The 12,736-nt window shown below is 43.5% G+C and overlaps 1 protein-coding gene across 1 annotated transcript in view; it reads right to left on the minus strand.

Moving 5' to 3' along the window:
• Positions 1 to 12,736, minus strand: part of NGEF (neuronal guanine nucleotide exchange factor) — a 112,701-nt gene that overhangs the window by 60,737 nt on the left and 39,228 nt on the right. Inside the window, exon 3 of the mRNA XM_004262576.3 lies at positions 11,569 to 11,683. Within this exon, the coding sequence (XP_004262624.2) occupies positions 11,569 to 11,683 (115 nt within the window). The remainder of the gene's footprint in view (positions 1 to 11,568; positions 11,684 to 12,736) is intronic.

The raw sequence follows: 12,736 nt of genomic DNA on the forward strand, positions 1-12,736 counted from the left end.
TATTAACTTAGTTTTCTTCATCGTGCCTCCAGTGAGTTAAGCATTGCTATCATCCCCAATTTAAAGATGCGTAAATTGAGGCAAGGCAAGCCGGAGTAACTTGCTTTCACACCTAGTAAATAATGGAGCCAGAGTCAAACTTGCGAATCTAGATCAAGAGCCTGCGGCCTTTATTTTTCAAGGCTCAAGATATTTAAAAATTTTTCTTACATTTTGAAAGAATCTCAAAAGTTGTAAGTACAGTACAGTACAAAGTACAGTACAAAGAACGTTTTTCTCTTTTTAACTTTTACTGAACTATTGGAGGGTCAGTTGTTGACTGATATCCCATCATCCCCAAATACTGTTTAGTCTGTATTTTCTACAACCAAGGACCAACTCCTATATAACCAAAAATATCACCAAAATCAGAAAGTTAACTTGGATACACTATTGCCAACTAATGTTCAGACTCCATTCAGATTTCATCTGTTGTCCCAATAATGTCCTTCACGGCAGAAAGATCCAATCCAGACTCATCCAGTGTGTCTAGCTGTCTAGCTGCTTTGGTTTCCTTCAGGCTGGAATGGTTCCTCAGTCTTTGCCATTTGTAACCTTGACAATGATTTCAGGCCAATTATTCTGTAGACTCTTTCTTGATTTGGGTTTTCTGAGGTTTTCTATGATTAGATTCAGACTTTGCCCACCTTGTTTAGTTTGGCAGGTTTTTGAATTTTACCAACATGAAATCACACTGTATGTATTCTCTGATCCCTCCCAAAGACAGATGCAGTTTACTGTTTGCTTGTATGTGCTCCACCCTGTCCGTGTGTTTTCTGGTTTCAGACTCGGCTCTTTTCCTCTATAGTATGAGGTGACTGAGGCTTGGGAGGAGTGAGGATCTATTTACCCCAAACCACACGCTGGTATGAGGACAACCCAGGACTCAAGCCCCGCTCTGAACTTCTCTGATCTCTTGCCTGTATGAGGATCCTTCTGGGCCTCCTAAGGTCAGAGCAGGGCGGGTCTTGAAGGTGAGAGAAACAGGTTTCCTGGATCCACTGCCCCAGCTTCCACATCCTCCCCAGGGCCAGTCCAGGAGGTAAAATTTTTGAAATTACGAATTCAAAAGAGGAACTTCCCTGGTGGTCCAGTGGCTAAGACTCCTTGCTCCCAGTGCAGGGAGCCCGGGTTCAATCTCTGGTCAGGGAACTAGATCCCACATGCTGCAACTGAGAGTCCGCATGCTGCGACTAAAGATCCCGCATGCTGCAACGAAGACCTGAAGCAGCCAAATAAATTAATTTGAAAAAAGAAAAAAGAAAAGAATTCAAGGGCTTCCCTGGTGGTGCAGTGGTTAAGAATCCACCTGCCAATGCAGGGGACGTGAGTTCGAGCCCTGGTCCGGGAAGATCCCACATGCCGAGGAGCAGCTAGACCCGTGCGCCACAACTACCGAGCCTGCGCTCTAGAGCCCGCGAGCCACAGCTACTGAAGCCCGCATGCCTAGAGCCCGTGCTCCACAACAAGAGAGGCCACCGCAATGGGAGGCCCGTGAACCGCCACGAAGAGGTAGCCCCTGCTGGCCGAAACTAGAGAAAAAGCCCGTGCACAGCAACAAAGACCGAATGCAGCCAAAAATAAATAAATTTTATAAATAAATAAATAAAAGAATTCTAAAGAATTAGAGAAAAATACAACCAATAAGATACAGATTTATGACAAACAAAAGAAACAGAAAAATTAACATTATGCATAAGGGGTAGAACCAATAAAATAATAATTTAAGAACAAAATTAAGTTATTAAAAAGGTATGGTTGTAAACAGTCAAGCAAACGAAACAAAAGGACATATAAAACATTATAGCTTAAAAAGAAACAAGAAATAAAGCAATAAGTTAAGACCTACAACCCCCCAGAAGCTTAGGGAGTTAAACAGTTAAGTTAAAAACAAAATAAAGTGGCGGGGTTCAGGGGAGGATTTGATACTAGAGTAAAGCCAGAAGCGCTGGATTTTATTAGTGGAAGTAATTATAAAGGTAAAATCTAAAGGAAAACATTTAAAAGGTGATTTAAATAGAGGGAGAATAAGAAGGAAGGTGAAGCCTAAAAATTAAAAGAATGATAGGTAAAATAAACTAGAATAACCCAATTAAGGCAAAAGTAACCTAAAAGGACAACTTAACAAGTCAGAAGATGTCAACAGCTTAAAACACCAAAGGTATAATTACATAGGTAAAACCCATGCATCAGGGGCTTCACTGGCAGTCCGGTGGTTAAGACTCTGCACTTCCACTGCAGGGGGTGCAGGTTCAATTCCTGGTCAGGGAAATAAGATCCCGAAAGCTGCACGCCATGCAGGCAAGAAAAACAAACAAACACCTACGTGTCAAGCTCTGCCCCATGCCTATTATTATTACTATTATTGTTGTTTCAAATGTTAAAGGAGTTAGCAAGTCCAAGAGACTGTCCACTTAATCCCTTAAGATCTGAGTCCTTTGCAAGTTCCTGAGCCTTTGTCTGGTCACCTCTGGGCAGAACAGGAGGAGGGAGAGCTGGGGGTCATGCCCATCCCAAGGTCACCCTGAAAGAGCCACTTGCCCTGCAGCCCATGTCAAGGCCTGGTGGGGAGGTGGGGAACACAGTCCTTCAACTTCCCAAAGGGAAGAAAAGTTTAGCACTGCTGAAAATAAGATAGAGCTGTCAAAAATATATGAAATTAGCTGCATAGTCACAGTTATATTTGTTCTGAGACAGTCTAAGAATAGAAACAATTTCAGAGACAGAACATCTAAACCTCTTCAGTCACCATGTCCAAGTGGCCTGAGATCCTTTGAGCATGGCAGTGTCCTTAGTTCACGTTGCACAGAAGGGGTGGGCACTCCCGGGCTTAGCCAGTGCCCAGGTAGAGGGATTGCCGGAGAGGAAGTTAACTGGTGATGCTCCGTTTGCATTTTTATTGTTGAGGGTACTGGGTCTCCTGTCTCACTGGAGGAGCTGGAGAAGTGGGTTATCTCCAGAAGGCAGCTGGGGCAGGCAAACCCTTCCGCATTAGAGCTGCTGCATTCCTGCCAGGACTGCAGTATTTACCTATCCCGGTGCCACTGTGACCTGGCTTTGTGAGAGCCTTGGTCTGAGCAGTCCTGGGCCACGACTGGACTAGTTTGCACAGGTGTGCCTTCAAAGGGTCGTCAAGTTCCCAGGCTGCAACCTCTGCCCAGGGAGCCTCCCTGCCTCTGCAAATACTGAGCACTCCTGGTGAGTCAGGCGTGTGCTAAGTGCTCAGGGGGAACAAAACTTGGCCTGGTCCTGCCTTCAGGGAGCCTGCAGTCGACGTCCCCCAGACCACCATGATCAGTGGTAGGGGTTGATGATTCTGCCCAACCTCCTGGAAAAGAGGACACAGGCAGGGGGATTGGGGTGGGGCCTGAAGGGCCTCTCTACTTCCACTCCTGCCTGTTTATTTTTGAAAAAATAAGCTCTCAAAAAATATAATAAGTCAGCTTTTTATTATGGAAAATTTCAAACATACACTAAAGTAGACAGAAAAGTATAATGAACTACCCAAATACCTATCACCAGCTCAACAGTTAAAGACTCATGGCTTATCTTCTTTTTTTTTTAATACATTTATTTATTGATTATTTACTTTTGGCTGGGTTGGCTCTTTGTTGCTGCACGCAGGCTTTCTCTAGTTGCGGCGAGCAGGGGCTACTCTTTTTTTTTTTTTTTAGGGGGGCTACTCTTCGTTGCGGTGCGCGGGCTTCTCGTTGTGGTGGCCTCTCTTGTTGTGGAGCACGGGCTGTAGGCGCTTGGGCTTCAGTAGTGGCACGCGGGCTCAGCAGTTGTGGCACTCAGGCTCAGTAGTTGTGGCTCGCGGGCTCCAGAGCAGAGGCTCAGTAGTTGTGGCGCACGGGCTTAGTTGCTCTGCGGCATGTGGGATCTTCACGGACCAGGGCTCAAACCCATGTCCCCTGCATTGGCAGCTGGATTCCCAACCACTGCGCCACCAGGGAAGTCCCTTTAATTTTTAAAATTTATTTATTTATTTTTGGCTGCGTTGGGTCTTCGTTGCTGTGTGTGGGCTTTCTCTAGTTGCAGCAAGCAGGAGCTACTTTTCATTGCAGTGCGCGGGCTTCTCATTGTGGTGGCTTCTCTTTGTCGTGGAGCACAGGCTCTAGGCACATGGGCTTCAGTAGTTATGGCTCACAGGCTCTAGAGCGCAGCCTCAGAAGTTGTGGTGCACGGGCTTAGTTGCTCTGCGGCATGTGGGTTCTTCCTGGACCAGAGCTTGAACTCGTGTCCCCTGCATTGGCAGGTGGATTCCTAACCACCTCATGGCTTATCTTCTTTCATCCCTGCTCCTACCCACGCCTTCCTGGGCCTGCATTATTTTGAAGCGAATCCCAGACATCATATCCGTTTCATCCAAAATATTTCAGAATGTATCTCTAAAAGAAAAGGACTTTAAAAATAGCCATAATACCTTTAACATGCCTTAAAAAATTAATAATTTCTTAGTATCATCAAACATCTGATCCATGTTCAAATTTCCCTGATCGTCTTTGAAACTTTCCATTCCAGAAAAGGGACACAGTGTTTGTTTGAATCAGGATTCAGGTAAGGTCTATGTGTTGCCGTTGGTCGATGTTGCTTGAGAACCTTCGAATCGCTCCCTCACTTCCTTGTTTTTTCCTTGAGAACCTTTGAATCGCTGCTTCACTTTCACGTTTTCTCCTTGTACTATGTTGAGAAATTGCGTCATCGGTCTCGTCTGGATTTTGTTGATTGCGACTGCAGTGTGTTTTACTGGTTCCTCTCGCTCCTGTGTTTCTTATAAACTGGTAGCTCTAGAGGCTGATTAGAGTCAGGCTGCATTTCTTCAGCTCGTGTATTGCCCCAAATGACTGACTAATGGCAAAACCCAAAGCAGCTTCCTTGAATCAAAGAGGCAGCCGCCAATCTGCAGTGACTCACATTTGTTTCTTGTGTTTACGGATTGTAAAGACTGTGAGGCTCTCCTAGTGACAACCCAAACTAGCATTTATGAACATCTGACAAGCTGCCCCCAGGGTTACAATACATGGAACTTGTATATTTCCATGGAAACATATACACTTTCCAATATGGAAACCGGTCCCTCCCTCGTATCAGCCTTCAGAGACTCACAGTGCTGTGCATGAGCCTTTAATGGCAGTGAGGGATTTCATGGCAATGATCATTTCGGAGATGGATCCAGGGATAATAGTCACAATAGTTAATAATGAGGAAGGTTTGGCTGCAGCAAGTAGAGCAGAGCTGTTAACACGGAGTGAGGCTGCCCCTGGCTGCCCTGCGAGTGTTAACCCTGGGGTGACTCTAATGCTTAATACAGGCTGACAATCCTTGGAACAGTTAGAAACTCCTGCGATTCCCTCAGGGCACTGCCAGGAAAAGACAAAGGCATTTTCAGTCGGAAGATCAGGGGACAAATATTTTAAGAAGCATCAGCCTGCTCATTTCATGCAGAAAAATTGCCCCATGTGAAAATTTATAATGTACTTTAATTTTATATAGAAATGTCAATTCATCAAAGCACATGTTTGAGTTCTTTTCTCATATGTGTGTATCTATATTTATCAGTTTGGTACTTTTATGATATGAAATGATTTCTGGGACATTACATCTATAGTAAAGACCTAACTTATAACATCTTGACTTGAGAGGACCCTTAAGGGACCAATCTGGTGACGGACTGGGGGTGCCTCTGGGCTTTGCCCACTGTGGGCAGCTTAACAGTAACACCCTCCTTCTCACAGCCAAGTTTACCCTGGCAATACCTCCATCCAGGGCAGCCTGGGAAGTGGGAGATGATGGGGTGCGGAGCCTAAGCCTCTGGGTTCCTGGTCTGGCTCTCTTACTAGCTGTGCCACCTCAGGCTACTTACTAACTTTGAGTCTTAGTTTTCCAATCTGTGAGATGGGAATAATGTAAGAGAATTTAAAGCGGTCATACACATAAAGACCCTCAACAGACGTTAGTTCCCTTCCTGTGCTCCTCTTGCTAGCACATCTGTCTATAGTAATTGTGTTCCCCTCCTGCTGCACTGCCCAGCAGCACCGTGAACCCCCTGCTTGTGGGCGTATGGAAGAGGACTTGCAGGACACCCTTGGGTGAGCTGCAGACAATCCTAGAACCTCTGGGGATAGGCACTGACCACTAAGAAGAACATCACATGCTTCATATCAGCACCACCCAAACTTCTAGAAAATGGAGGACTGGTTCCTTGGCCATCTGGGTCTCAGAAGACATTAATCCTCTAATCTAGCCTCCAGCCCCTACTGCTCTAACTTCCATTCTGCTGCTTCTCACCTCAGCCAAGACCCCTTTGGCATTCCCTCATGTGGGAAGCCCGGACTCTAATTACATGAGATACATTTTGGGTGCCTGGCTCTCCTTAACATACTTCTCAAAGATTCTCCCCAACACAGTTTCCTCTGAAGTGGGAATGACCTCATTAATCCTGCCTCCTGTTCTTTTAGCTGATTGGTCCAGAGCTAAACACCTGACCCAAGAATGGCCAACCAGAATTTTTTTCCTTAGAAATTCTGTCTTAGAGACACAAAAATCCACAATGGCCGTGGAGAGCCAAGCTGAAAGGTCATATCGGCTATGGCTGCCATTTTGGGTCATGTGCAATGTGACAAACAGGAGAAGCTGATCTGAGAAGAGAGCAGGAGAATAAAGCAGTCCACAGAGCAGAGAGGAGTGGGCCCCATGGCCCCTGAGAAAAGGAGAAAGTGGCTCTCCTGATGGCTTTTCCCTTCCTATAGAGTTGAGCTTCATCTCTTTTATTTGGTTTCTTTGGGATTCCAGCATCCTTACCACATGCCTCTTTTACTTGAACAAATTTGAGTAGGCTCTGATCTTTGCAATCAAAGCAACTGTGACCAGGGAATGAGGTAAGGATTCCTACTCTCACTGCTTCTTTCAATATCATAATGGAAGTCCTCACCAGTGCAATAAGACAAGAAAAAACAAATAGAAGGCGTGAAGATTGGAAAGAAAGAATTAAAACTATCTTTATTCACAGAAGACAGGATTGTGTGTGTGGAGAATCCAAAGGAATATACAAGCAGAACTACAGTTGAACTCATCAAGGTCACAGGATACTGGGCGAACATGCAGAAATTAATTGTATTTATACCTACTACCAATAAACAATTGAAAAATGAAATTGCAAAACACAGACATTTAAAACAGGATGAAAACCATTCAATGTATAGGAACAAATATAATGTGTAAATCTTCTATAGTATACTATAAAATTATTGCTGGATTAATTTAAGGAGTATCTAAATAAATTGAAAATTAGGACATGTTCATAGATTGGTACCTTAAATTGTTCAATCTTCAGGTGTCAATAATCTCCAAATTTGTCTATAGAGATAATGCAATCTTAACCAAAATCCTAGCAGACTTTTTTTCAGAATATAAATTGACAAACTGATTCTAAAATTTATATGGAAATGCAAAGGACTTAAAATAGCCAAGACAGTCTTAAAAAAGAACAAAGTAGGAGGGTTTACGCTACGAGATTTTAAAACTTAGCATAAAGCTACAGTATTTAAGCAGTGTAATATTGGCATAAGGAAAGACAATTAGATCAATGAAACGGAATAGAAGTCCAGAAAAGACCCGTGTGTCTGCAGTCAGTGGATTTTCGGAAAAACAAAATCAAAACCAAACCAAACACCAATGCAGTTCATCGGGGGAAACAGAAGGTCTTTTTAATAAATGATTGCAGAGCAACTGGATATCCATATGGACCATAGACCTACATGTGAAAGCTAAAAGTATAAAACATCCATACGAAAAGCATAGGACACTATCTTTGAAGTAGTCAAATCTTTCTTAGAATGGAAAAGGGCAAACAATAAAAGGAAAAGAATTGATGTTAGTCTTCGTCAAAATTTCTGCTCTTTAAAAAACAGGAAAATTAAAAGACAAGCCACACACTGGTAGAACATATTTGCAATTCATTTATCTGACCAAGGATTTGTGGTCAAGATACATAAGGAATCCTACAAATTAAAAAAATAATAAATGGGCAAAAGAGTTGAATAAGAACTTCACAGAAGAAGATACATGAATGGCCAACAAACATATGAAAAGGTACTCAACATCATGAGTCATTGGGGAAATGCAGATTAAAATCACAGTGAGAAACCACAATATATTAGAGTGGATACAGTTACAAAGATTGACAATTCCAAGCATTGGTGAGGATCTAGAGCAACCAGAACTTTGATATCTTGCTGATAGGAGTGTAAAGTAGCAGTGTAAAATAGTCAATCATTTTGAGAAATCACTTGACTGTTTCTAATAACATTAAATAAACACCTATCCTAAGACCCAACACTTCCACTCCTAAGTACACACTCTGGAGAAATGAGTACATACATCCACAAAAAGACTTGTCTAAGAACATTCGTAGCAACTTTATATTAGTTGAAACTAGAAATAATCCAAATAGTCATCAACAGAAGGATGGATAAGCAAATTGTGGTCATACTTCTCAGCAATAAAAAGAACAATCTGATAGACACACGTTGATGAATCTCAAATATTATGTTGAGCAAAGAGAGACACTATAGATGACATACTGTGTGATCCCATTTTTATGAAGTTCATGAGAGCAAAATTAATCTAACGGTGATAGAAATCAGAAGATAGTTCGGTCTGAGAGGGATGGGTATTAATAGGAAAAAGGTCTTAGCTTCATGGCTAATGTTCTAGATATTGGTCTGGTTGATGGTCAAGTGGGTGTATATGTATGTAAACGTTCATGTCTGTGGAGTGAATTGTATCCACCCACCCCGACCCAAATTCATATGTTGAAGCCCTAACCCCCAGTGTGATGGTATTTGGAGATGGGGTCTTTGGGAGGGTGGGGCCCCACGAAGAGGAAAAGACCGGAGCTCACTTTCCCTCTCCACTGTGTGAAGACACAGCAAGAAGGTGGCTGTCTGCGAGCCAGAACCCAACCATGCTGGTACCTTGATCTAGGACGTCTGGCCTCCAGAACTGTGAGAAACAAATTTCTGTTGTCTAAGCATCAGTCTATGGCATTTTGTTATGACAGCCCAAGCTGACTAACACATTCATCAAGCTATATATCCAAGATTTATACATCTTGTTGTAAAATTTCCTTTAATAAGTACTATTAAAATTGCCTTTATGAAAACATTTACTATAGTGACAATTGCAAAAAAGAGGGGTAAAATATTTGGGGCCCAGCATAACACTCTAGTCCTTCTTCAATTGCTTCCAGTCTTTGTACAATGTAGGGTTCTCTTTTTTTCCTTTTTTTGTGTGTGGGGGGTCAAATTTAGATCAGAATCTTGCATTTATACACACAAATCAGCAAGGAGGTAGAGAATTATTTTCCTGGCTTAGAGCAAAGGGGATTTCAACAGGAATGGATGGCTAACAGCATTGGGAAAGTGACCATGGAAACTGAACAAGAGATGCTCAGAGTCAACCGTGGCACTTTACATGAGGCACACAGTATATAAAGATAGGGACACAAGAGATGTGGGCAAGAGCAGAGATTAAATTACTTTACACAAATAAAGATCTGAGCCTCTGCATGCCACGGTGCTGGTGAAATGAGGAGTAGTGAGTGGAAGGGGATGGATGGCACGCACCAACAGTACCGCAGATGTCTCATGTCAAGCAAATATGGTTGTGGTGGTTCATTAACTGTCGAATGGTAACGTTTCCCAGGAGAAACTCATATTTGGAACTTTACCTATAAAAGCAGTAACTCAAAGCTGTGGGAGCCTGACAGCCCAGCAGGAGGTTTTGACTAGAAAGCTTTTCCATAAGTATGTTGTGACCTGCCTGACCATAGAAATCCAGGTCAGAAAACATAATAGAAACAAGTGTCACATTGGGACTCCTGAGACTGACCTAGATATGCTCCCCCAAACCTCTGTCCTCACTAAGCCCAAGACGGAAGGAAGCACAGGCGACTTCTGTGAGCCAGACTGACTCAGTGGGGAGCAGACAGAAAGGGCTCTCATCTTCCCCTCGACTCCCCACTTCAGCCTGCTCTGTGGGTTGGTACTGCCTGCCCAGCCTTGGGTGAAATCTCAGGCAGACCACATGCAAAGTTTTTCCAGTCACTCTTAGCTTATAAACAAATGGCCTCTTTTGCTGGGTATAAAAAGTGCACCTGAAAGCTATTTCAAAACTCCAACTCCTTCCCATCCAGGCCTCCCACAGCTGGGAAGCCTCTGCTTCATGCTCTGTCTTCTCCCTGTCCCCTTAGCTGCACTTTGGGCCCTCAGGTGGGGCAATTGTAGGGGCTCCTCAGAGATACCTTGCCAGGGGTCTCTGACTGCAGTTTTGGGGCATGTGCAAAGCTCTCAAGCTGGCCACTTATGACGCCCCACGTTTCTGCAGCCACTTTCTGGTCCACCTGGCCCCTAGCTGGAAGTCTTTTGGGTGGAGTTCTTTTTTCTTTTCTTTTTTTTTTTTTGCGGTACGCGGGCCTCTCACTGTTGTGGCCTCTCCCGTTGCGGAGCACAGGCTCCAGACACGCAGGCTCAGCGGCCATGGCTCATGGGCCCAGCTGCCCCACGGCACGTGGGATCTTCCCAGACTGGGGCACGAACCCGTGTCCCCTGCATCAGCAGGCAGACTCTCAACTGCTGCGCCACCAGGGAAGCCCAAACATAGCTTTTATATGCACTGGGAAACCAAAAAATTCATGCTACTTGCTCTGCTGCAAGATTCACTTTATTGTGATGATCTGGAACCAAAACCTCAACATCTCTGAAGTCTGCCTGTGTTGTTAAGTAGGTTTCAAGATGGCATGTATATAAGATCCCATTTTATGAAAAGAAAATATGCATAAAACATATAGAAAAAAAGACAAAACATTTACAACACATAAAAACCTCTGGGTGGTGGTGATGCAGTGATTTTTCTTTTCTACTTCTTCATGTGTTTAGTATCTAAAGTTTCCTAGTTTTGTGACAAGAGAGTAACAGTGGAGCTATTTATTTTTTTTTAAGGAAATTGTGGAGTTTTTTTTCTTTTAACTGACACACTACTCAGAGCTTTGAGGGTGATTTATTTATTTATTTTTAATAGATCTTTACTGGAGTATAATTGCTTCACAATACTTGTTAGTTTCTGTTGTACAGCAAAGTGAATCAGCCATACGCGTACATATATCCCCATATCCCCTCCCTCTTGAGCCTCCCTCCCACCCTCCCTATCCCACCCCTCTAGGTCATATATGCAACGGAATATTAAAAGCCATAAAAAGAAATGAAATAGAGTTATTTGTAGTGAGGTGGATGGACCTAGAGTCTGTCATACAGAGTGAAGTAAGTCAGAAAGAGAAAAACAAATACCTTATGCTAACGCATCTATATGGAATCTAAAAAAAAAATGGAGTTTTTTAAAACATGAACAACTGAAAATTATTATTATTTTTTAAACACAAGACACCCTTGTAGCCCTGTTAAGACTCTGCAGAACGACCCTTGTGACATTGTTTCATGAACCAACCCCTCATGATTTGTTGTCTCTCACCTTGCTCTCTTGGCTCCTATGTCTGTCCGCGTTGGTATTCTCCAGGGTCGAGTTCTGCTCTGGGGAAAATTCAAGTTCAGGGGCTCATTTACAGAGTTCCCATTTTCCAGTGAATCTGTGACATGTGAGAAATGTAGGGAGTTAGGAATGTGCATCTCATCTCCCCTTTTCAGGCAATTCTCTCTATGAGACTAGGTCAGTAGCAACTGTCACCCTGAGAGGAGAAGGAAGTGGAGTGAAGAGGGGTGTCCTTCCTCTCATGCCCCCGAAGGGGAATTTGCCACTTTTTGTGCTGTATTCAGTGACCTGCAATGCCATCACAATGAAAATCATAATTATGGTACAAGAAACTTCATAGCCACACACACATCCATCCATACGTGCATGTATAGCAGAAAAAAGAAAATCAGAAATGAGCTTGAAAATTTGGATACAAACCTGGTTAATGTCTTAGAGGACAATAGAACCATAACCACTGGTGTTATCATTTCTACTGGACGAAAATCATTTGCAACTTATCAGTTTTTTAACATCTAACTTTACAATTTCTGAGTCCTAATAGATATTAAATAATAAGTCACCTGCCCTAGAGTGTCAGATCAACCGTAGGTGGCGTTGTTAGTTAATGTTCTCGTATGACTTTGAAAGGACACCCCTTAGCAGATGAGATGGGGACTGTCCTCACTTTCCAGACCCAGATCACAAACCGTGAACCCAGAGCGCCAGCCTTCTTTCCTTGTGAGGGGTGGACGGGAGAAGCCTGGTGCTGGGTGGCCTCCTCAGCAGAACAGTGTTTTCTCCTTGGACCCTGGATCAGGGGATGCTGGGCTGTCTTGAGAGTTAACTCCAGGGAGCTAAAATGAGGAAGTCACTTTACAAATAAAGCTGCGAGTCTGATGAGAGTATTTATGGTCTGAACATAAATGGCATCTTGATAAATGGCTGTGGCAGGACATGCTGTGGCCGTGTGTCTACACTGGCGTCAGCAGCCTCCACTCATCTCGGAGGCAACAAACTTGAGGCTGTCTCCCCATCAACCCCGTTTCCCTCTCCAGCCTCATCTCAGACAGAGCCCCACACCCACCTTTTCTCCTGCTCAGAAAGTCTCCCACCCCAACTTTGGACAGCTGATTCTGCTTTTCTCTCTGCTTTCAGCGCTGTAACCCTG

This window comes from Orcinus orca, chromosome 7 (genome assembly GCF_937001465.1).
Source record: "Orcinus orca chromosome 7, mOrcOrc1.1, whole genome shotgun sequence".
In the NCBI taxonomy this organism is placed as follows: domain Eukaryota; kingdom Metazoa; phylum Chordata; class Mammalia; order Artiodactyla; family Delphinidae; genus Orcinus; species Orcinus orca.